This window comes from Tachysurus fulvidraco, chromosome 16 (genome assembly GCF_022655615.1).
Source record: "Tachysurus fulvidraco isolate hzauxx_2018 chromosome 16, HZAU_PFXX_2.0, whole genome shotgun sequence".
In the NCBI taxonomy this organism is placed as follows: Eukaryota; Metazoa; Chordata; class Actinopteri; order Siluriformes; family Bagridae; genus Tachysurus; species Tachysurus fulvidraco.
Window position 1 is genome coordinate 16,787,782 of NC_062533.1, and position 24,418 is coordinate 16,812,199.

At 38.6% G+C, this 24,418-nt stretch overlaps 2 protein-coding genes across 2 annotated transcripts; one reads left to right on the top strand and one right to left on the bottom strand.

Annotated features, from left to right (window-relative positions):
* Nucleotides 1-1,399: 1,399 nt before the first annotated feature.
* On the bottom strand, nucleotides 1,400-11,056 carry laptm4a (lysosomal protein transmembrane 4 alpha). Its single transcript, XM_027158974.2, has 7 exons — nucleotides 10,849-11,056; nucleotides 6,795-6,915; nucleotides 6,631-6,707; nucleotides 5,208-5,330; nucleotides 5,024-5,119; nucleotides 4,379-4,477; nucleotides 1,400-2,561 (listed from the first exon to the last, which is right to left on the bottom strand). Exons 1-7 carry the CDS (start codon nucleotides 10,972-10,974, stop codon nucleotides 2,487-2,489), a joined length of 717 nt encoding a protein of 238 aa, XP_027014775.1. The 5' UTR covers nucleotides 10,975-11,056; the 3' UTR covers nucleotides 1,400-2,486.
* A 3,191-nt stretch (nucleotides 11,057-14,247) lies between these two features.
* On the top strand, nucleotides 14,248-23,310 carry zgc:153896 (uncharacterized protein LOC569930 homolog). The gene is made up of 5 exons (XM_027158936.2): nucleotides 14,248-14,532; nucleotides 18,276-18,421; nucleotides 19,947-20,573; nucleotides 21,775-22,006; nucleotides 23,021-23,310. Exons 1-5 carry the CDS (start codon nucleotides 14,268-14,270, stop codon nucleotides 23,092-23,094), a joined length of 1,344 nt encoding a protein of 447 aa, XP_027014737.1. The 5' UTR covers nucleotides 14,248-14,267; the 3' UTR covers nucleotides 23,095-23,310.
* Nucleotides 23,311-24,418: the final 1,108 nt, after the last annotated feature.

A 24,418-nucleotide genomic window follows, 5' to 3' on the forward strand; every position in this document is an offset into this window, starting at 1 on the left:
TTCAGTGAATTGTGAATTTGAGTTTTGATAAATTGTGCTTGAGAACGACTTTCGTTCCGGTCATCACTTAGATTGTTACCGCTTTTTCCTTCCTTCCTCCCTCCGTCTCTTCTCTGTCGCTCATGAAACCTGAAAGAACAAACTGTCCTGAAGAGATCAGAACACGTACGTTTACCTCTGACAGAGTGCTGAAACTGGAGACTCCTTTCTTGAATTGTAAAAAAACGTCTTTTTTTCCCCGTCTAAACAATTTTGAGGAGAATCCACTATAACCAGCTCCTCTGAATGAGTGGTTACTATGGAAAAGATAACCACAAAACTATCTTCATATTGTGCACGATTACATCAGACTTGCACATTTTATGAACAGAAGCTATATTAATCCCTCTCCACTGCTTCTCTCTTTCTACCCATCCCGAGGCATCCAGAAATTGTACCGGCTCTGATCGTCTTCCGTGCGATGAAGATTTTGGAGCTCCGCTGAGACGAGGCCGACTCTGTGAGAATCCTGAGACATCTACAGATCTACCAGCTCCAGTTAGACTCTGTGATACTAAAGAGGAGATGTGAACTCCATGTGGTCTTTTACATCATTACATTTGTCAGACTGTCTATATATAACCACACCCCCGGCGTCACCCAGATGAGGATGAGGTTCCCCTTTGAGTTTGGTTCCTCTCAAGGTTTCTTCCTTTACCGTCTAAGGGAGTTTTTCCTCCTCACAGTCACCTGAGTCACCTCAGACTTGCTCATTGGGGATAAATACATACACATTGTGAACTAATCTTTGTCTATCTAATATTAATCCTGAGTTTTGTATTCTATTAATCTTTATATTATTCTTTATATGAACCTTTTGTTCTATGTTTATGTTCTGTAAAGCCGCTTTGAGACGACGTCAATTGTAAAAAAGCACCGTACAAATAAACATTTGAACATCTGCTTTAGAGCCTCATGTGTGACTTTTCACCACCAGGGTCTGTTGAATAGCATATGTAGAAAAGGAAGATGAGTTTCAGGGCCGTAAAAAAATAAAATCTATTCGGGATCCGAAATCAGAAAGTTACAGCATATTGCTGAATGCAAAAATACTGAATTTCATCATCATCTTTTGTCTGTGCCGTTTAAATGTGTGTCATTAGGACCTTGCGTTCATCTCATCTTATAAGCAGTTAAGGGCCTTGCTCAGGGGCCCAGCACAGGCAGCTTGGTGGTCCTGGGATTCTAACTCCGAACCTTCTGACCAGTAGACAAACACCCTAACCAGAGCTCTTCACCTCCCTCACATCAGACGCTCAGGTTGTAAGTACGTAGTCAGACACCTATACAGACTCTCGCCCACGTTCACACCTTCCATTGAAATACCTGACTACACATCTACAGAAAAGCAAAAACAAACTCATGTTTCAAAATGTTTATTACTGAATTAATTGACTTACCAGAAAGTATACAAGGAAAAAAAAGACCAAGAAGGAGAATAGCATGCATCTACTGATTTTCACAATACTAGCAGAGAGTCATGTTTATCCAAAGCACTGTCTCGTGAGAGACGGGCCTCCTTGTCTTGTCGAAAGCATGATCACTATCTACCACGACACGGCACTATGAACTCTGTCGAGATGGCGTCACATGGTGGGAGCTGACGGATGACCGGATGTGAGGATGGACGTATGAGCCGATACGACACTTGAATATAAAACATGATAAAGTGCTAAAACCTCTTTTGCCTATGCGTTAACATTTATTTATTTTTATTTTTTAAACGTTCACACAAGATACACAAAAGGAAAAAAAAAACAAAGATTTTTTTTTTTAAATTTCACATTGGATTGTCATGATCGGTGTTTAAACTAAAGCAGAATCCTTCGTGTTAGCCGACTGAGAGAGTAGTGCTTCGAAATGTTAGACGATAGTGAAGCGGTAAATCTTCACGTAAAAGCAAAAAAAAAAAAAAAAACAAACAAACTTTCACAATATCTCTTTTAAAAAAAAAAAAACCCATTACAAACAAGAGGAAACCTATGAGAAGTGAAAGCTTACACTGCTTCATGTGCGTTGCCCGTCGGCAAATGATCTACGTCACCTAAGTAGAAACGTTTCATTAGAATGGTTCACTATGAATAAACTATACAAAAGCTGTTAGAAGCGAGAGTCACTATGTAACCCAGCTCACAACGAGGCTCCAACACTGCACGCGGAACTCCCCTTCACAGGGAACTACCCTTTTCTAGCCCGTAAAACCCACTTGCTGCCTCTTTAATTTTCTATTCATTTACAAAAATAGATCTGTGATGAGCCGTCACGACGTGTGTATGGGAGTCATGCAGATGATGACGATGGTTAAGTCTATGCAATATGCAGAGCTTTAAAGTGTTATCGGTGGGGAATCGGAACACCCTTCGTTCTACAGAGCGAAGAGTGCGAACGATCGGAAAAACCAAAGGACGGCATCTGCGGTGACTTGTTCGGAGCGACGAGGGAGGGGTTCAGGCGGGCATGTAGGGAGGCGGAGGCTCCTTCGCTGGCATCGTCATGGCCATCTCGTAGGTGGGGAGGATGTACTGTAGAAAAACACAACCACGACATTTCAAGAGTCATTACGCTGTCTTTCTAAAGCAACTCCCGAAACATGAGGGGGGGCGGTGATAGCTAAGCATTTCTATTTATGTATAGAATAATATCGTAATGCAGTAACCCCTCGCCACTTTGCGGTTCAGGTTTTGCGGCCTCGGTGCATCAGTGATTTTTTTTTTAAAGATTATTCATCGAAAAATAAAAATAACAACGGTTTCCCAGGATGCCAGACAATGAGAGAAACTCTCTCAGAGGCTTTGTACATACCCATGGGCACTCAGACAAGGCACGTGATTGGTTCCCGGCGCGAGATCGACGAATGAGAGCACGAGTGGACGAGTGCATCCTCTCCCAGCTTCTTCCCTTGTTGTATCTCGAACTCTCGTTCACGCTGTGGACTGTGTCTCGCGTATTGTGTTCAAAATTTATTTTTCGTTAAGCCCTCACAATGCCTCCTAAGTGCCGTGTATAATATTAAGGTTTTATAATTAAATAGATTTAAGTAAAATATATGCGAGTTAATGTATAATATTAAGGTTTTATAATTAAATAGATTTAAGTAAAATATATGCGAGTTAATGTATAATATTAAGGTTTTAGAATTAAATAGATTTTATATATATATATATATTTTAAACATTCTGGTACCTACACACATATACGGAAATTCCTTGGGGGGGGGCACCTCCTACTTCGCGGATATTCACCTATCGCGAGGGGTTCCGGTCCCCATTGACCACAATAAACGAGGGATCACTGTATTAGAAACCGAGGTTAAAACATGGCAACTTGCCAACGGAAATATACACACGTTTTTATAGCGTCTATAAAACTTCTAGTGCGGCTGCATTGCTGTCAGAGCTGCTGGTAGAGAAAATGAATCGACTCATGAATTCGAATCATGGATTCAAGGCAACGTTCGTCCAGTTTTTTTTTTTTTGGAAATTGTTCTCATAATTAAAAAGTACAGAGTTACGAAGACTTGCACGGCTCGAAATGAATCGAAAGAACGTAACTAACAGCGCAGATAACCTGGATTTTTTAAAGCTGTTAGCTTAATTATTATGAGTTATAAATCGAATCGAACACTAGATTGATCGAAACGCTAAATCGATTTTCGTTCCGCCCGCCATTTAGGGAAGTAGGCTGTGTTGTAATGGATTTTGTTTCCTTATCGTCATCTGTTTGCATGTACTCGTGTTTTATTGGTAACGTGAGAGTCATCTTGAGATAGCATGTGAGATCTGGTTTCCTGTTTTCCGACGACTCTTAACTGCTCACGGGAAATCCGCTCGAGTCTGTTGGTTAACTTTGATCTTAAAACATAAGTTTTACAGATAAAACAAATTGTTTAAACTCTGGGAAACAAGAGGCAGGGCGAAGTTGTGAATCTGAAGCCGTATTCTTGTACACATTTACACGGTGAGCGCCCTCTACTGCCCGAGCAGGAGAAATGCACAACAATGCACAATATTATTACACGCTGTATCTCCAGTCTGATCAGTCAGAAGGTAGTGATTCATTTTAACAGCGGCTCTGACAGCAGTGCGGCTACAGATCGCGGGTTCGTATGAAAGCGCTCTTTGTAACGTCCTGCCGTTTCTATAGTAACGGCTCGTTCGCAGAAACTCGCTTAGCAGACGTACAAGCGTCGGTAGGGCGAAGCTTCGAGGGAAACCAGAGACTATTTATAGCCGAAATAACACTGACTAGTTTCACAAACGATCTAATAAAGCAGACGGAGTTCTTTTATCGATTTATTCCGCTCAGTTCTGCTCGTTCACGTGTGTGAAAGTGAAAGTACCTGTGGTGGAGCCTCGAAAGCAGGATAAACGGCGATCTCTGGCAGGTTTCTGTTGTTGATGTATTTGTAGCAGTTCCACACGCAGTTGATCAAATAAGCCTGGTTTTGCAACAACAACAACAACAACAAAATATTACACATAAAAATAACAGTTCATATTAAAGGACTGTTAATCGAGCACACGTGTATGAGACGGAAAATTTTAAAGCGTTTCTGTTTTAGTTTCTTGTTTTGTTTTTTTTTAAATATTTTTTTTAAATATTTCCAAGTGTATTGATGTAACGATGCCGTAAATGCTCCATCATTAAATAAGCGCATAGTTAAGCACATATCAGTGAATGATTAAAATCCTTTAATGAAATAAAGAGAGACCTGTTTGACTTGAACGAGAGAGAATAAAGAAGGAACGGATCTTTTACTGCCTTTACAGACTGCGTATGTAGTCGTGTCGCCTTTGAGACCGAATGTTATTAAAGACTAAATCTCGTACGGATTGCTGTATTTTTATAGACAGAGGTTTATCTGAGATACACATTCGAGTCATCACTTGAGTTTCTGGGACACTGGACATGAGAGAACACAAACATAATATTTTTTCCCTGATGCATACGTTAGAGACGACAATTGTAGGGTTATGGATCGTACCTTTAGGATGATGAGGAGAGCGAAGAAGATGAGCACGAACAGCAAAAGGCAGCTGGAGTCTAGAGATAGAAGGTTGTCTTTGTAGGGGAAGTCCGGCTGCGAACGAGAGCGACAATTCTAACATCTTGTTCTCTGGACGGTAGGAGATGTAAGAGAGATGTACAATAAACAGAAAAGCACTGACCAGCTGATCCAGATAATCCTTGATCCTGGGCAGGTAGGTGAGGGAACTGATGGCCACTAAGCAGCTCAGAGCAAAGTCAAACAGCTGATAGCAGAAGAACGGGATAAGCCAGCCATCGCGGTGCTGTAGGAGACACACAGCTTCAGGTTTGTGTGTTTTATTTCGTTGTACAGATTAGTGCTTGAGAAATGACCTTAAGGTTTAAAACCAAATCCCGACCCTAGATTTTCCCGACTCCAGCGTACGTGCTACTCGAAGCGAGTCTATTGTAGGGAAGGTAAGGGAGGAAACTACGGGACTGCTTCTATCGGCATTAGAAATGAACCAGGTTCACAGGGGAAACCGATTACAGCAACACAACTCGCAAAGCTCATTTTGGGAGTTGTTCGTTAGGTAACGACTGACACGGAGAGGACGTGACCTTACGGCAGGATCTACTGTAGGAAACATAAATCAAACCTGTTTCGACAAGAGTGCAAGACTGCAAAGTGTGGATTGAAATGAAACGGTGAAATATTACACATATATTAAACATTACAAATATATATATTATATATATATTAATTAAACATTACAAATACAAATATTATATATATATATATGATTGTCTCAACTTGACAAAAAATACATGGTAAAACTTTCACATTTAAATTGATGACCGGAAGGTTAGAATAATAAATAAATAAATAAATAAAATCTGATCGCTTGCAGGTGATAAATACTTTTGCATGTATGACAGGTTTAACACCCCACCCCAACCCATCCCAACCCCCGTGTTATCACAAGTGAGTTATGCAACCTGGTTTAATGCGATCGATCTCTCTTGCCTTGCTATCCATCTTTGCGTGATACCTTCAAACAATTTCTATGGTTTTAATGTTTAACTACATCCGACGGCCACTTTACACGAGTGCAAAGGCGTTTCTAACAAATCGGCCGACTGTGCAGCAGCGGCGCAGGTGGAGGTCGAGCGTTTCAAATTGTGTTTATGTCAAATACCAGAATACAAGAAGTGATGACGGTAACTCGTCGTTAGTGAGTTTGCTTATTTCGGAAGACGTAAATTCTCCATAATATGGAAGAAAACAAAAAGCATCATCGAATGAGTGTCAGTTTAACACACAAATAATTATCCAGGCACAAATAACCACTCCTTACAACTGTGGTGAGCTGAAAAGCATCTTAAAATGTATAACGTGTCAAATATATACTGCTGTGTCGTTCCTTTCGGGATGCTTTTCTGTCCGTTACGTTTGTAACATGTTACTGAGACACGATTAATCCAGCAGCTGGACAGGAATAATGGAATTTGTCCAGCGGTAAAAGATTTCTGGTGCCAAAAGACCAACATTTTATGTCCCCCAAGTTTTACTTTCAGATTTCAGAATCAAAACCGTGCCTTAAGTTGCTCAGATAAACTTACAGTAATCGCTCCGTACACCATCATGGCACTGATGGTGAGCATCAGGAGGGAGATGGCGAATCCCACGCAAGCGTTTTCTACATCAAAAGGACAAAAATAAAGCGATTAGCCAATCTGAGACTAATTTAAAAACATTTTTTTTATGATTGTCAAAATATCCGTACCTGACATTCGGTCTGAGGCAAAGTAGTGCTCGATGACCTCGTACTGGAGGTCAACCGAGGGCACATTCTCAGGATGAGTGACTGCCACCGTCAGCAGGATTCCCATCAACAAGTTCACAACCTGCGGGAGGAAAACAATCAGCACGCAGTGAGGAAAAAAATACAGCATGTGGCATGTAAGGACACCGTGATGAAGTCATGTTCTCACTAATCGACATTAATTCCGAGCACCTAAAGATGTCTGACACAACAGAAAACAACTGGATCGTATTCAACTAGTTTGACTAGTTCTTGCTGCTTGCAAATCCAAACTCTAATTGTTTACATATTAACTTTTTTTTACTTAAACAGGTTCCCGTTTAAATATTTAAGCCTATGCTTGAACAAGTAAATTGAAGGATATCATAAGATAAATCTCATTTACAAATATTTTACTTTTTATGGAATCTTTTTTTTTAATCCCAGAAAACAAACATTTACAGTTCTTTTATTCTGTCGCTAGAGAGCACTTAAAAAGTGCTGTATTTAATTGCATTTCTCTCATTTTATTCAACTAAACATTTAAGGGTTAAAAGTCTTACTCAGTGGCCCAGCAGTGGCAGGTTTATGGAAATGGGAGTTGAACTGGCAACCTTCTGTTTAGCAGCCTGGAACAAACACTAAGCCACCACCTCCTCCTTCATACCTAACACTCTTCTGTGCTGTGTAGACTGGGACTGTATTTAACACCATGTGGTACACAAACTCCTATTTTCACTAAACACTGTCCCTTGTGTATGAATGTGTGAGTCATATTTGACAGGAAAGTGCACACACACTCGTACACGCACGCACGCTCACTCGTACACGCGCACACACACACACACACACTAATAAACACACACACACGCTCACTCGTACACACACACACACACACTCGTACACACACACACACACACTAGTACACTCACTCATACACACACACACTCGTACAAGCACGTCTCTACAGGTTTCATTATCTAGCTTTTATCTTCTGCTCGTTTCCTCTGTGTCAGTAAACAAAGTACAGAAGTCATTACACCTTATTCTACTTACAAAATTGGAAGAAAAAAAGAAGCTGACAACTTGATGAACAGGCCTCCGTGAATGCGTGGCCGACGTTTGAATGTTTACATATTAACTTTTTTTTTTTACTTAAACAGGTTCCCATTTAAATATTTAAGCCTATGCTTGAACAGGTAAATTGAAGGATATCATAAGATAAATATCGTTTACAAATAGTTTACTTTTTATGGAATGTTTTTTTTTGTAAAATCCCAGAAAACAAACATTTACAGTTCTTTTACACATACACTATGTGCGTGTACACACACACGCTCACTCGTACACACACACACGCTCACTTGTAAACTCACTCATACACACACATACACTAATACAAGCACGCACACAAACGCTCACTCGTACACACACACACGCTCACTCGTACACGCGCACAGACACTCTCACTAGTACACTCACTCATACACACACACACACTCGTACAAGCACGTCTCTACAGGTTTCATTATGCAGCTTTTATCTTCTGCTCGTTTCCTCTGTGTCAGTAAACAAAGTACAGAAGTCATTACACCTTATTCTACTTACAAAATTGGAAGAAAAAAAGAAGCTGACAACTTGATGAACGCTTGTGAACAACAAAAGACAGCCTGTGGTCAGAGTGATAACTTCACCCTGCGTGATGTATTTAACTTGTATGTACAGTGAGCTGTATGGACAATGTTACAGATTTAACCTACAGATGTGTTGATGGATTTAAAACAAGGAAGCGCATGTAAAAGTAGTGAAGTCATTATTTATAAAACTTTTTGGGAGTTATGTAACATGCACTAAAATTCAGACTTGGCGTTTGAGCTTTTTGGATCGTAGCCCTGTTCTACAGGCCTCCGTGAACACGTGGCCGACGTTTAGCCGACCGACAGTGTTTAACTACATCTGACAAGATGGTGGCCTTGAAGACGTCTGTGTGCTGCACTAGATTTATGTCACGCTCGTATAAAAACAGAAGCACTTTGTGTGTCCAGCTGGTGGTGACGTATCCAGAAAATCATTTCAGTGCGATGAGGAAATATACAAAACAAGCTCTCGTGTATTTCAAGGTGGACATCAGTCATCAGTAGATGTGATGACAAATATCCAATCTTTAATAGTAATTTTCCAGAGCAACAATCTTAAAGACAGAATATGGTAAAGACAGAAAGTGCCTCGTCTACAAAACCATCACATACTTTTCTTTGGTTGCAAACTCCAGCAGTTACTTTACTGCTATCTGATCAAATCAGCATTCGTACAGACTTCAGGTGGGATTAAACCGTGAATTATGGAAAATGGTGTAGATCTATTCAAACATGATTAAGTGTACATGGGGTTCTGGGGTAATAAACCCTTATTAACAGCTGCTCCTCTGCTTCTTTGAATTGTCCGTCCTCTGAGCAAATTACAGGCCTACTCTATCAGTGTTCAACTGATAACAACAGTCAGGAACCACATCCATGATTTTCTATGCAGATATCACCTTGGGTTGGAAAAACAACACCCGTCTGTTTCTACATGCCGTATTTAGTCTCACAGTGTACGTATCTGTGCCACTCCATAAGATATGAAACACTTCCTGAATCAGCTGGTGAAAGCTTCGCGTTTACTTTGTGATTATTAAATTGTCGACAGAATCTTGGTTCTGCAAACCGAATCAGCGTCTCTTCTTTAATCTGGCGCCTTGTAGGGCGTCCAGCTGCCACACGATCATATTTCGTAAGAGTCCAGATAAACCGATCTGATTCCAATAGGGCTTACATGTGGATGATACGAAGGGAAATGAAATCCCAGAGGAGTTCCTGTAAAACAGGAAACTGCCCCCATAGCCCTTATACACTTAATGTAATGTAATGTAACGCCATCCAAAAAGGTTAAAAACTCTTTATTGTGCAAGTTTGCTAAAAGAGGCGGTGTCGCAAATCATGTTGGCTGTCAAACTCTGCACCACACTGACTTCCTGATTCTAAATAAAAAGACACAGAACCAAACCACAGCGTTGGAAGCGTTACATAATACATTAAAACACCCGGAAAAAGGAGAAACTGAAGAGAGGAAAAAAAATTTGTTTTCCTTATAATTTCCTCAAACTTTACAGGCTCTAAAATGACTGACTGGTTTAGTTATACATACAATAAAAACTATATATTTATTTATTATATAGATCTAGCACACACACACACACATATATACACACACAAACACACACACATATATATAAATAAATCAGAATCAGATTTATTGGCACACACAAGGAATTTGGTTCCAGCAGTTTGTGACTCACAAAGGTACAGACATGAACACTATACTATACAAGAAAACAATGCAGACGATGAAATTATTTATATGAATTATATATATTTATTTAATATTATAAATATTTTGTTAGAATTTTTATATACGTATTGCTATAATGTATATGTGTGTAAGAGAGTTTTATTATGCCATATACAATTTTATATTTAATGAGATGTTATATCTGATTAAAAATATAATCGAGTTTATTGAGTCCGGTCTGACGTTTGACGTCTTTGTTTTGTTTTAATAGTTATTTTTATATATTGTAGTTTTAGGAAATATTTTACTGTTTAACGATATTACCTGTTATTACTTGTAAATTAAGATAGCGTTAGACAGATCTTTTATGTTTAGGCATATAACAATAACAACAATAATAATAATAATAATAATAAATGTTTGCAGTGGTGTGGGGGGGGGGCTCGGATGCTAACAAACTAGCCAGTTAGCAAAGCAAGCTTTAGGCCTCTCATAAGGATAAAGCGTTATATTGAGTTAGCGTATTTAAGCACAATACTAAACCGTGATACCGTCAAATATTAACGTCTTTAGCTAAAATATGATTCGTTAAAATCAGCCATTTGCTGATTTGTTTGTTCTCCGAGCTGTGAAAAAACCGTTAAACACAACGGATAGCTAAGCTACGCCTCAGAGAAAAACATTAGCAAAGCGCTAACAAACGTACCATGTACCAAGTCCCGAGAATGATCGTCCCCGTTCTGACATGGCAACATCCACAACATCGTGTTGTATAAAGTCTATTCCGACTTGGCTTAAAATGCATATTGGTGCCCAGATTGTGGAGAAACATCAAGGAAAAATAAAACTGTCCAACCGACAACCTCCGCCTCCAGCTAGCGCTATTCTTTCTCAGTCTCTCGCCCACTCACTCCTACTTTCACAAATCCCGCCCCCATTACATCATCATTGGCTGGAAACGTTTAGACCTTTGACTGCGATTGGTCAACATTCCAGCCAATCGTAGAGAAGACTATGAATGCGGGTGGGATAAAGAATATAGAAAGGCCCCACCTGAGTTATGGGAAGAAACGGGGCGTGTTGAGGATAAAGAAGGAAAACGCTGCGTTTGTTCCGAGAAAGAGGAATTTACTGACCTTTTACTTTTCTAGAAACTGTGGAAAATAAACCGCAGGGTTTATTATGCCGGCAAAAGAACTGAGTTTATAAACATTATGGAGAGAATTATCCGGTATAGCCAGTTATATTGGAAATGAAAATATATACTGTACAGGAGAGAGGAATTATTATTATTATTATTGTTGTTGTTGTTGTTGTTGTTGTTGTTATGATTATTTATTATTTATTGTTGTTATTATTGTTGTTGTTGTTGTTGTCGTCGTCATTCTTTTTATTATTATTATTATTGTTGTTGTTATGATTATTTATTATTGTTATTATTATTGTTGTTGTTGTTGTTGTTATTATTGTTATTATTATTATTATGGTTGTTGTTGTCATTATTATTATTATTATTATTATTATTATTATTATTATTATTATTATTATTATTATTATTATTGTTGTTGTTGTTGTTGTTGTTCATTCATTCATTCATTTTCTACCGCTTATCCGAACGTATCCGAACGGAGTACCAACCCATCACAGGGCACACACACACTATCATTCACTCACACAATCACACAATACAGACAATTTTCCAGAGATGCCAATCAGCCTACCATGCATGTCTTTGGACCGGGGGAGGAAACCGGAGTACCCGGAGGAAACCCCCGAGGCACGGGGAGAACATGCAAACTCCGCACACACAAGGCGGAGGCGGAAATCGAACCCCCAACCCTGGAGGTGTGAGGCGAACGTGCTAACCACTAAGCCATCGTGCCCCCCGTATTATTATTATTATTATTATTATTATTATTATTATTATTATTATTATTATTATTATTACACTATTATTATAGTGTTTTAGTTAGTATTTTATTTAATTAACACAAACAATACTTGGTTTGTTTTACTAATTGGCCCATATTCATCTATCCATCTATCCATCCATCTATTTCTGTACCACCTACACTCAGAGCCTCCGGTCCATACCAGAGGACAGGACACCAACCCATTGCAGGACACAATCACACAAATATAATGTAGAGATGCTACACACACAGGCACCAGTTTTAATTCTGTATTTATTTGTGCATTTGTTTTTTTTTTGTTTTTATTCCTCTCTATAAATATTTATATCTATTTTAATAAAATGTATTTCAGTGTGTGTCCTCATTTGACTTCCTTTCCAAGGTGTTACTTCAGGCCTGTTATTTATATTTTATTAGTTTGTGATAACAAGAAGTCGTGTATATCATGTACAGGCACAACCTCTTAAAGGTACTCTAGATTAAAGAGACTAGATTAGACTAATAACAACGCTTTTATTTTTTTTCAATTGTCATGCAGAGGAATTGCCTTGTTTTTTCTTTTCCGCTTTCGGTTATAGTCAATTTTTTATGCTCTCTGATTATTTTTGTGGTGACAGATTTTTTGTTAAAGGCTGATAAGTTTAAATAAAAAAATAAAAAAAAAGATTAATTTAGGGCTGGCATTAAAGTTTTTTGTTCTGTGTAGCACCATGGAACTAGAGAAACATCTCATTTCACTAGGCAATGAATTTACAGTTATATACATTTAGAATTGTACCCTGGGGAGGTGTTCCGGGCATGTTCAACTGGGAGGAGGCCTGGGGGGAGACCTAGGACACGCTGGAGGGACTATGTCTCTCGGCTGACCTGGGAACACCTCGGTATTCCCACGGAAGAGCTGTAGGGAGTGTCTGGGGAGAGGGAAGTCTGGGCATCCCTGCTTAGTCTGCTGCCCCCTCCGGATAAGCGGTAGAAAATGGATGGATGGATGGATGGATGGATGGATAGATACAATTAGAATTAAGTAGAGAAGATGTAACAGATGCTGCAAGGGTTCAAGACTGTAGCAGTGAGGAAAATACATGAGGCAGAGATAGAGGTAGCAGAGATGAGGATGTTGAGGTTCTCTTTAGGAGTGATGAGGATGGACAGGATTAGTTCATCTTTGTCTTTTGTTCTTCCTCTTGATCACTTACCAAATTTTCGATTGACAGACAGGGACAATTTGGCTCAAACATCAAAGATGTAGCACCGTGGCCACATCAGTTTTATTCGCTTCCCATGGTCCATAAAGTTCCTGAGGCATGGACAGATCCTTTTGAGGTTCCCAAGGGTCGTCCTATTGTATCTGAGTGTGGAAGTGAATCGTACAACTCGACACAACGTATAGATTACTTCTTAAATCCACTTTCGCAGATCCATGATAGGTATTTAAAAGACACTTATGATTTCATAGAGAAGATTTAGGGCAAAACCTTTCCTGGTTATGTTTATCTCTTCACAACAGATATTGAGTCATTGTTCACAAAGAAGAGACATGTTTAATTAAGACATGAAGGTAATTGGTGTGAGAGTAGAGGATGCAGAGTATAGAGTTCAGTGGAAACAGATGATTCGCTCTGGTGACCCCTAACGGGAAAGCAGGTCAGGAAAGAAGAAGAAAAGATGTAACAGGATCTACAGGAGCAGAACTGTAAGGTGATTGCAGAGAGTGAAGTATTAGTGAGACATCAGGGTCCGAGCGGTGACGTGTAGACTTCAGTAAGTTTTAGGTTGTGGAAAAAGACTGGCTCTGAAACTGCTGGTTCTGGTGTTCATAGTCCTGTATCTCGTCTTGGATGGAAGAAGGTTGAAGAAGTCCTTAAGTGCTGAGTTGCTATAGAAACATTAAGGTATTAGAAGATCATATGAACCTGTGCAGCTGCACCAGTCAGCACCAATCAATTGACCAATCAGATCCAAAACATACTTGTTAAAATTTTTGGCTAATTCATCTCTAATATTACTGGTTTGATTTGAGAACATGTCTAGATAATTATGTCCCATGTGAAATTAATAGCTCTGTCAATTAAAATGTACCCTATATCACCTCCTAGTCTAAAGTCTAAAAGCTTAGTTTGTGGAAGACTGCAATGCTCAGCAATATCTTATCTGGGTCCTGATAGTTAGACTATAAAGCAGCTACCTAAGTATCCAGATCTTCTTGCATTTAATGAAAGCATCGGTCGGTATGAAGCTCGAGCTCCTGCTGGTGTTTGTTGCCCTGCTCTGCGTGGATGGCATGCCTTTGTCCAGCACGGGGACGAGGAAACGTAATAAGCTGCTACTGATATCGTTCGACGGTTTCAGATGGAACTACGATGAAGACGTTCACACACCGAATATGGACCAGCTGGTGCGAGAAGGAGTCAAGGCAAAGTACATCACACCACCGATGATCACCATGACCTCTCCATCACACTTCACCACTATAACCGGTAGGAAAATGACAAAAATAAATCAATAAAAAGGACATGGGGACATGACATTTGTCTTAAAACCATAATGCACTGTATGTTTAGATGTTAGGTGTAAAGTCATGTGACTTTTCTGTGATTATCTTGTAATATGTCCAAAATATTTCCAACAGTCTATAAAAATCTTCTAGTACACAGTATATACAGTATAATGACACGTGAACAAATCTATAGCCATAAACACAGTGTTTTTATGGAAATCTTTATCAAATTAATGGCAAATCAAAACAACTTTTTAAAATATATTACACATTCAATTTCTTTTATATCTTTCATTTGAAAATTAAACAAAATCAAGTCTCTCAAATCTCAAGATCCGAAAACCAGAGGTCCGACCCGATACCCGAGCGGATTCGGGTCTAAAAGTTTCACATGTGCCCCGGACAGGGGTCGGGTATAATAAAAGGTCTCGGGTAATATAAAATGAATGTATTTTTACCGAACGGACCCGAGAAGGCCCGAACTACTGTATCTCGTGTGTGTGCATCGACTCGAGTCCTTTTCCAACCTCTCCTCTGTTTGCCAAGACCGCTTGCGACATGTGGCTGGTGACGTTTGGCTGGCGGTAAGCTAATTTTCGTTGAAACAGACCTGTCAATCAATTTTGAATCCACGCTGTAGCGGTTACTTTAGTGTAGAGTTATGCAACATTCGGGTCCAGTCGGGTTAAAAAAAATGCCAACAAGTCGGGTCGGACTCGGGTCTAATTTTTTCGGGTTTGTCTCGGGTTGGGTCTTTCTTAAAAAAAATATATATATGCACGTCGGGTTCGGGTAAAAAGTGATTCGGGTCACTTCGGGTCGGGGACATTTCTTTAGACCCGAGAAGACCTCTAGTGTATACCTCCGTCTTACCCTGAGAGATGGTGGGACCAGTGGAGCAGTGATGAGGGCTTTGAGGTAAAAAAAGAGCTGGTCCATTTTGGGCATTTTGGCAAGCATCAGTGTATTGAATCTGATGCCTTCAGCTACTGAAAGCCAGTAGAGGTGCAGTAATCCAGTCTCGACATGACGTGATACTAACCAAGCACCTGAGCAGCCTATGTGGATAAAAGCATCCGAATCCTTCTGATGTTGTACAGAAGAAAGTGAGATGAGCATCTTATTGACATTAAGATCAGCTAATTTAAATAAAAAGCTTTTGAGGATGCTTTCTACGTCAGACACCGGTTAAGGACAAGATAAGTTAAAACAATTGTTATGAACTTTAATGTTCATTCATTCATTCATTTTCTACCGCTTATCCAAACATCTCGGGTCACGGGGAGCCTGTGCCTATCTCAGGCGTCATCGGGCATCGAGGCAGGATACACCCTGGACAGAGTGCCAACCCATCACAGGGCACACACACACTCTCATTCACTCACACACTACAGACAATTTTCTATGCATGTCTTTGGACCGGGGGAGGAAACCGGAGTACCCGGAGGAAACCCCCGAGGCACGGGGAGAACATGCAAATTCCACACACACAAGGCGGAGGCGGGAATCGAACCGCCAACCCTGGAGGTGTGAGGCGACCGTGCTAACCACTAAGCCACCGTGCTCCCCAACTTTAATGTTTGTAAATAAATTTGATAAAAATGTTAAATTATCCCCTGCTTTAATATTATGTGTTATTTTGTATACATTCTAGAGTATTTTTAATTCCCTAACAAGTCACATATAGTTATCATAGAATGAGTATAAGTATGCACACACTTGCCAGTTCTCAAAGTTACCAGAAACGAGTTATTAAACCAGCGCAAACTTGTAAAGATCTCTGATAAACTGAGTTCATAGTCTCTTCTGATAAAACAAAACAATCGTCTCAGCACGTGAACAGACGCTATCAGGTTATATAACCGATCATATATTTAGTGCTGATTAATTTCTCATTATCTTTAGAAAAAAAGTGACATGTTCAAGGACATGAGCGATCCTATGAAGCCTACTTAAGCTTATATTGCTCTAATCTATTTTTTTTTTAGCATTTTGTAATATTATATAAACAGAGCAAAACCAAATATAGATTGCATTTAATCTGATGGTTTCTTGAACTGTGCTAGGAATTTATAATAAGAAAAAATCATTGACAGAAAAAATGTCATCACTTTTTATCAGGTTAGAGTTATTTCATGTTATGGAATGTTCCCTAAACAGTTCCTCTAATCATATACATGACAGCTACAACCAATTATTCACTCACCAGTGATTTAACTGTTTGCACGTTTGCCTCACACCTTCAGAGTTGGGGGTTCGATTCCTACCTCCGCCTTGTGTGTGTGAAGTTTGCATGTTCTCCCCGTGCCTCAGGGTTTTCCTCTGGGTACTCCGGTCTCCTTCCCCGGTCCAAAGGTAGGTTGATTGGCATCTCTGGAAAATTGTCCGTAGTGTGTGATTGCGTGAGTGAATGAGAGCGTGTGTGTGTGTGCCCTGTGATCGGTTGGCACTCCGTCCTGGGTGTATCCTGCCTCGATGCCCGATGACGCCTGAGATAGGCAGAGGCTCCCCGTGACCCGAGGTAGTTCGGATAAGCGGTAGAAAATGAATGAATGAATGAACTTAAAATTTAAAATACTATATATCTGTCCCTATCCCTAATGAGCAAGTCGGAGGTGACGGCAGCAAGGAAAACCTCCTGAGAAGATATGAGGAAGAAACATTGAGGGGAACCAGACTCAGAAGGGATCCCATCCTCATTTGGGTGACACTGGAAAGGAAATAATGTAAATGTAAATAATGTCCTTTCTACAACAGTTTATAAGAGGAACTAATGGGTCATCGTAAACTTTGAGTTCAGCACAGACCTGATTGCTAATAAAGACCAGACCATACAGCTGACTGATGCAACATGCATCTTCTCTATTGTGGATTAATGCTTTTTACCACTACACTGGTCTTCTACTCCACCAGCAGTAAGAAAATGGACTTCTGGGACATTTTCAATCAGTATAAAGAAGTGTCTGATCAAAAATGAGTCAGGACTCTGTCCTGTGTTTGTCCCTCTGTTAATAAGGGGAAGTCGTGGCCTAATGGTTAGAGAGTTTGACTCCAAACCCTAAGGCTGTGGGTTCGAGTCTCCGACCGGCAATACCACGACTGAGGTGTCCTTGAGCAAGGCACACAGCGTTTAGCTCAGGAGTTATTGACTCGGGAAACTCCAACCTGTGAATATGTGGCCAACTTCCTGCTCCTTCAGTTCTCTCCAGCGCTGAAAGCTGATCCTATATTAACACGTCCTACTTCTTACCTTATCGTAAGTCTTTCTTCTCTTTCTTTCTTTGTTTTTATCCTCCATGTCGATGTTAAAACCACTTTCGGCTAATGTCACACATGCGCACTGAACACTCTCTCCGCACATATTGACAAGCCCCACCCCTTTCTGCTCATTGGCTACAGGTTAGTTTTGTATTTGTTTTGTTTGTTGGCCCGACTCAGTTTTCTGAAGCATTTCTCAAACAACAGAGACCGCACCTTTAATGTCCCCTTTTTCCACCATCTTGATAGTGTATGTTGAGTAACTGTGTGGTGTAATTGTGTGACTGCACTGTTAATGTCACATGACTTGATGAAGTCTTTCAGGGAGGGGAGAGAAATAAAAGAAAGATTGTTCTTTTTGGAAAAGTCCAGAAAAATGGTGAGATCAATGTACCAATGATTCTTGCTTTATTGGTTGACACTTTAAAAAAAATCAGCACTTTTATTTCTGAACTGTTTATACAGGGAGATGGATTGAAGATCACGGCGTAGTCCATAACTTGATGTTTAATTCCACGACTCTGTTGAAATTAACCCATAAGAACACACTGAAACGATCGGAGTGGTGGGACAACGGGGCTTTGCCGTTATGGATAACGGCTCAGAATCAGGTGAGAATACGTTTACATCCAAACCGGTTGTTTAAATCTTAATATTGAGATAAATAACAACATTACGATTCCACAAATAGTCAAGTAATTGTGCTGAAGGTTTGCGATGAGGATTGAGAATGAAACCAATAGCCCGTATATTATTATAGATTTTTAGTATATATTATATAAATATATAACAATCTAAAAGTAAATCGTGGGTTTTTTTTTTTAGAATTAGAGAATATCATAATTTTATATAACGACTTTTTGCATTTTGTTATTTCGTATGTACAGTATTATGTTTTATAATTTTGTAATCGATCGTAGAAATAAATCCTAAATCAAACAAACTCCATCCTATTCGGAGGAGTTTTTCTTGCAATTTTTTAAAATAACAGTTTTTCGAGAGATTTGGGTCAAGACGTTGTCATGGGATGAGTACGGTTTTGTCATAGAAAGTCATTATATACAGTATGTGTCTTCACTGGGAGGAGATTAAATGAAGAATCCTGAGCTTGTGATTTCACTAATTTAAAAAAAAAAGGCCCCCAAAAAAACTCGAAATTTTGAGAAAGGCTTCAACGATCCTAAAGACTAAGTTTTTTTAAATCATAAGCAGGAAGCAGCATTTCTATAGCCGTCTTTGTCTTCAGGTTTGCTTTTGATGTGTTTTAAATTACTTACTGTTTTTAATGCTTCGACTTTCATGTCACTTGTAGCAGGGGCGGTTCTAGCCCTTTTTTTAGGGTGGCTCCAGCCCCCCTGTCTGTAATCTCAGCCACCCTAAAACTAAAAATATAATTTTTACTTCCATAAATAAACAATAAAAATGACGTTAAAATGCAGAACATGTCGTCGATGGGAAAGAAAATGATTTATTAGTTTGATCCAAGAGCGACATTTTTTTCTTTGCTTTTACGGGCGTGCGTTGTAGTCTTTCAAAAGTGCGTCATGAGCTGTCTGATTTATTAGAACGGAGCACAGGTACGCGCAGCGTGCACGCGCAGTCAGAGCTGGAGGCGTTTATCTATAACGTTTATCGGCGGAAAGCCGCAAAGACGGCAACCAAAAGCAGTGAAATGTCACTATTCTTATTACCAGAGTTGTAGCACAAACAAAATATTAATGCAAACAATCCATTCAATATTAAATAAAAATAACATTTATTGATTTGGTCTTTGTCTTGTGAATATTAGTTTATTAATGACTGCATTCATTGGACACACTGTTTGTAGAGAATGCACACATACATGAATTGATTTAATTCAAGACTGGCATCATTACATCATGCATAACATTTTGGTGTCCATTTTGCTATTTTTAATAATACCATAACTTTTGGCTTACTATGTAGTCATATAATATATAATATAAAACTCTTCTTGTTTTAGATTCTCACTGAGGGCTAAAAAACCTAAAGATGAAACCCTAGAACTGCCCCTGACTTGTACTAATAATGCCATCTGGACATCTCTGATAACCTTTGACCTCTGACGTATATACGTTAGGTGATGTATTGATTTGCTCCTTGGAATTTTGACAGGGCCTGAAGACGGGGTCTTACTTCTATCCTGGAGGTGGAGTGAATTACAGCGGGCAGGCCGTGGACAGGTTCTTGGTGCAGAGACAAGGTCACCCTAGTGACAACGCGACAGAGTGGTGGCAGAAGATCGATACGGTTATGGGATGGTTCACCGAAGAGAATTTTGACTTCGTTACACTGTACTACGCAGAACCAGACAACATTGGCCACAAGGTAGGACCAGAAACCAAAGAGAGACAGAAGATCATCGAGCAGATCGACCATCTCATAGGCTACCTAAGAGAGTCGATCCGGAAGAACAGCTTATCTGATGTCCTCAATGTCATCATCATGTCGGATCATGGCATGACCACCATTAAGAAAAACCCAGAGGTGAAGGAAATAAAGCTGTCAGAGTACATCAATTTTCTAAAACTGAGCCACTTCGATATTCTGGATTACGGAGGGTTTGGGATGATAAGACCCAGGAATGGAAAGGTGCAGGAGGTTTATGATCAGCTGAAGAACGCGCATCCAAACCTAACCGTGTACAAGAAGGAGGAGATTCCTGAAAACTTCCACATCGCCAAAAACAGTCGAATTCAAGATCTTGTTCTCGTTGGAGATTTAGGATTCAACTTGAACTCGGTAAACTGGGGGTGGGGGACTGGGGACTCTTACAATAAAATCTTCATGGAAAAAATAAAATTAAAAATTAGAAAATATAAAAAAATACAAAAACAACAAAGTGAAAATAGTCCAATTTATCTAAAAATAAATACATTTTCAGCATATGTCCTTATCTAGAACAACTTATTTTATTATTTATAAACAATAAAATAACTTTTTTCCTAAATAACTTTAGGAACTGGGGACTACGGTTATTTATTTCAAGGAACTGTTTTATTCCTTTTAAACCAAGTAATCAGTCAACATTTTTATTTATTTATCAAGAAACATAAAATTATTTTCATCCATTTATAGTAACATTTCATTTTGTGGCTCAAACCGCACGGTGGTGTGATATGGCCTGATGTTGATTATTTTCCTATATTAGCATGTCCTTTAGTGCTTAGTTTCTCCATCACACCATTAACCTAATATTTGTTTTTTCATTTTATAATAATTAATAACGTTATCTCGCATTTTGTAGCAACTGAGTTGTTTAACTCCTTTTTCTATATTTTCATTAAATTAATACATACACACTTAGTATAATAATAATAATAATAATAATAATAATAATAATAATAATAATAATAATAATAATAAACATGACTGAGCCATTATTACAGAAAATATAACACAGAACCGGCTTCAACATAATATTATAATAATTAATATAAACTTTTAATATTATAATAATTAATATAAACTTATTATCTTTTTGAAGGCAACTGATTGTAACACGGTAACATTAAAAAATGATGATGATGATGATGATTATTATTATTATTATTATTATTATTATTATATATTAATCTTTTTTGTTTGTTTTCTCATTATCTCAAGATAAAAATAAGACTCAATATATAGCGACCCTACTGCAATTAATCCAGCCGCTGTTTCTGAAAGCACAGTTAAACTAACCGCATATATATTGTAGGAGCACCATTTAGATACTTAGATAATTAATAAATTAATACAAAACGATCATTCTTTAATAAATGCGTGACAAAAGGAATACAAAACAATTGACAGTGTTTATGTGAATAAAGGCTTTAAAGTTTTTATAATCCATTACATATAAAAAATGGGGTAGATATCGAGAGCGTGATCATGACAAAACAAGAAAGAAAAATAATTAAAATTCATGGCCAATTTTTAAAAATGTCCTTCTATTTTGCAGAGGATAATTTTTTACGTGAACAAAGGAGACCATGGCTTCAATAACGAAGAAATGGACATGAAGGCAATATTCCGAGCGTTCGGACCCGACTTCAAGAAAAATTTCCTAGCCGAGCCTTTTGACAGCGTGAGCATTTACCCGCTGATGTGCAAGCTGCTGGGAGTCGATCCAGCTCCAAACAACGGCAGCCTCAGTGACACACAGGCCATGCTCGTAGACCACACAGATCCTGGTAAGATGTAAAGTGTTGGTGTTGTTATAGGCCACCAGGATGCAGTGAGGTCTATCTAAAGATCCCAGTCCACACAGACAGAATGAAACGTAGGACAGCTCTCGATGAAAGAGTAGAACGTTTAAATCTCTCCATGTCACAATCCATTACCTCAGAACTTGTGTTTAACAGATAAAAATCCCATCACAGTTTTGATTTTAGAACACTAGCTAAGCTAGCCAGCTATATCTTTTTCTATATCTACCATTAGCTAATGTTTTTATTTGTGTTAGAGTCAGACATTTTAGCTTTTAGCATTTAAAAATTAAGTTGGACAGAATAGTATGCTAACTTATGTTGTGTGATTTTAGCCAATTGCTAGCAGGCTAACTAACAATATACATCATTAGCTAATGTTTTTATGTGCATCAGTCAGATAGCTTTTAGTACATGTATGTAAAGAGAGAGAGGGAGATAGAGAGAGAGAGAGAGAGAGAGAGAGAGAGAGAGAGAGAGAGAGAGAGAGAAAGGTAACTAGCAGATGGAAAATTATAATCTCGCTAACATTAAACAAAATATCATATAATCTCAACTGGTATCCATGCTTGCTAGCAAACTGGTTCACTAGCTAGCTAGTTTAATGTTACTATAGATACAAACATCGTTAATATTGATCTATTACACTGTGTGATTTAAACCAGTAGTCAAGTTTGTTAGCAAGCTAGCTAGCATTAAAGTTTGTTTACAGAATATTACTAAACAAATGTTATATTTTGTAACTAAGACCATTAGCTATACATTTTTATATGTTTGCTAACCAGCTAGCTAACATTAAGGTAACTGCTAATATACACGCCGTCTCCTCCAGAGGATGTTATATATACATTTAAAATAGTTTCTTTTAACCTGTTAACCTTTTAAATGTTAAATTTCCTTAGAATGCATAATAAATATTTGAATTTATACATTTATTTGAATTCATTAATAGTCCTTCATTAATATAATGAGTATTTTTTTTTCTTTTGTGGGCTTCAGGTGGACACGCCGGGAGAATTCAGACATCGCTGTGGCTTTTACTGGTCATGATTTTCATCTTGCACATTCTTTGAACTGCAGAGATCAATTAAATGCACTAAAAACTAATCTATAATAAAACTAAATGTTAAAAACTTCAATTAATACAAATTTATTTGAACGTTGTATTTATATGACATTGTTTTTTTTTTAAATCACAAAGAATTGTTACTGATGCACTGATTACTAGAGGTACTTTAAAAAAAAGGAAAAAAAACCTATGGATATACAAAATAAATTATTTAAAGGAACTCAGTGGATGATTCTTTGAGAGATTGAGAACGAGAGGTGAAAAAAAGAAAGAAAGAAAGAACGAACGAACGAATGAACGAAAGAAAGAAAGAAAAACAAGCAGCAACTCAAGAAAGAAAGAAAGAAAGAAAGAAAGAAAGAAAGAAAAACAAGCAACTCCACAAAGAAAGAAAGAAAGAAAGAAAGAAAGAAAGAAAGAAAGAAAGAAAGAAAGAAAGCAAGAAAAAGAGCTCATGGAAGAGGAAGAGAGATGAGGAAGGAAGGTGGAAGGAAGGAAGATGAGGAAGAGAGACAAACAGATCAAGAAAAAGAGCGAAGAGACAGAGAGAGGGAGAGAAAGGAAGGAAGGAGGGAGTAAATAGGAAATTACATTACAAATAAGCAAAAACAGAAACAGAGAGACAGAAAAAGACAACAGAAGTAGAAAGAGACTTGAAAAGATGAATCTTCAACAGACAGTACAAACAGGACAGAAGGAAAGATGGATGGAAGGAAGGAAGGATGTTCTGCAATGAGGATGATGCTGCCACCACCATGCTTCACTGTTGGGATGGTATTGGGCCGGTGATGAACGGTGCCTGGCTTCCTCCAGACATAATGTTTAGAATTGCAGCCAAACAGATCAATTGTTCCTCACAGTCTGAGAGTCTTTCAGGGGCTTTTTTATTTATTTATATATTTACAAATTCCAAATCATGTCCAGGAAATTTAATTTACCACAGAAGAACTTCGATCAAGGTGTAGAAACAGCTCAGCAACAATCAAGAGAAACAGGAGGCATCTGAGCTAAATTTCAAGTGTTGTCGCAAAGGGTCCGAACACTTAGGTACATTTCAGTTTATTCCTTTTGAATAAATTTAAAGACATTTCTAGAATTCTGTTATCACGTCATTATGAGCTACTGAGTTTAGATTCATTCATTCATTCATTCATTCTCTACCGCTTATCTGAACTTCTCGGGTCACGGGGAGCCTGTGCCTATCTCAGGAGTCATCGGGCATCAAGACAGGATACACCCTGGACGGAGTGCCAACCCATCACAGGGCACACACACTCTCATTCACTCACACACTACGGACAATTTTCCAGAGATGCCAATCAACCTAC

What these genes read in the sequence shown, in the direction of transcription:
- laptm4a (XM_027158974.2), bottom strand. Translation starts at nt 10,974, where the DNA reads ATGTTTCTCCACAATCTGGGCACCAATATGCATTTTAAGCCAAGTCGG. An exon ending in TTCTCGGGACTTGGTACATG is followed by an intron (nt 6,916 to 10,848) that starts GTACGTTTGTTA and finishes TTCCTCCCGCAG; the next exon opens with GTTGTGAACTTGTTGATGGG. An exon ending in AGGATTATCTGGATCAGCTG is followed by an intron (nt 5,120 to 5,207) that starts GTCAGTGCTTTT and finishes TCTCGTTCGCAG; the next exon opens with CCGGACTTCCCCTACAAAGA.
- zgc:153896 (XM_027158936.2), top strand. Translation starts at nt 14,268, where the DNA reads ATGAAAGCATCGGTCGGTATGAAGCTCGAGCTCCTGCTGGTGTTTGTT. An exon ending in GGATAACGGCTCAGAATCAG is followed by an intron (nt 18,422 to 19,946) that starts GTGAGAATACGT and finishes GAATTTTGACAG; the next exon opens with GGCCTGAAGACGGGGTCTTA. An exon ending in TAGGATTCAACTTGAACTCG is followed by an intron (nt 20,574 to 21,774) that starts GTAAACTGGGGG and finishes TCTATTTTGCAG; the next exon opens with AGGATAATTTTTTACGTGAA.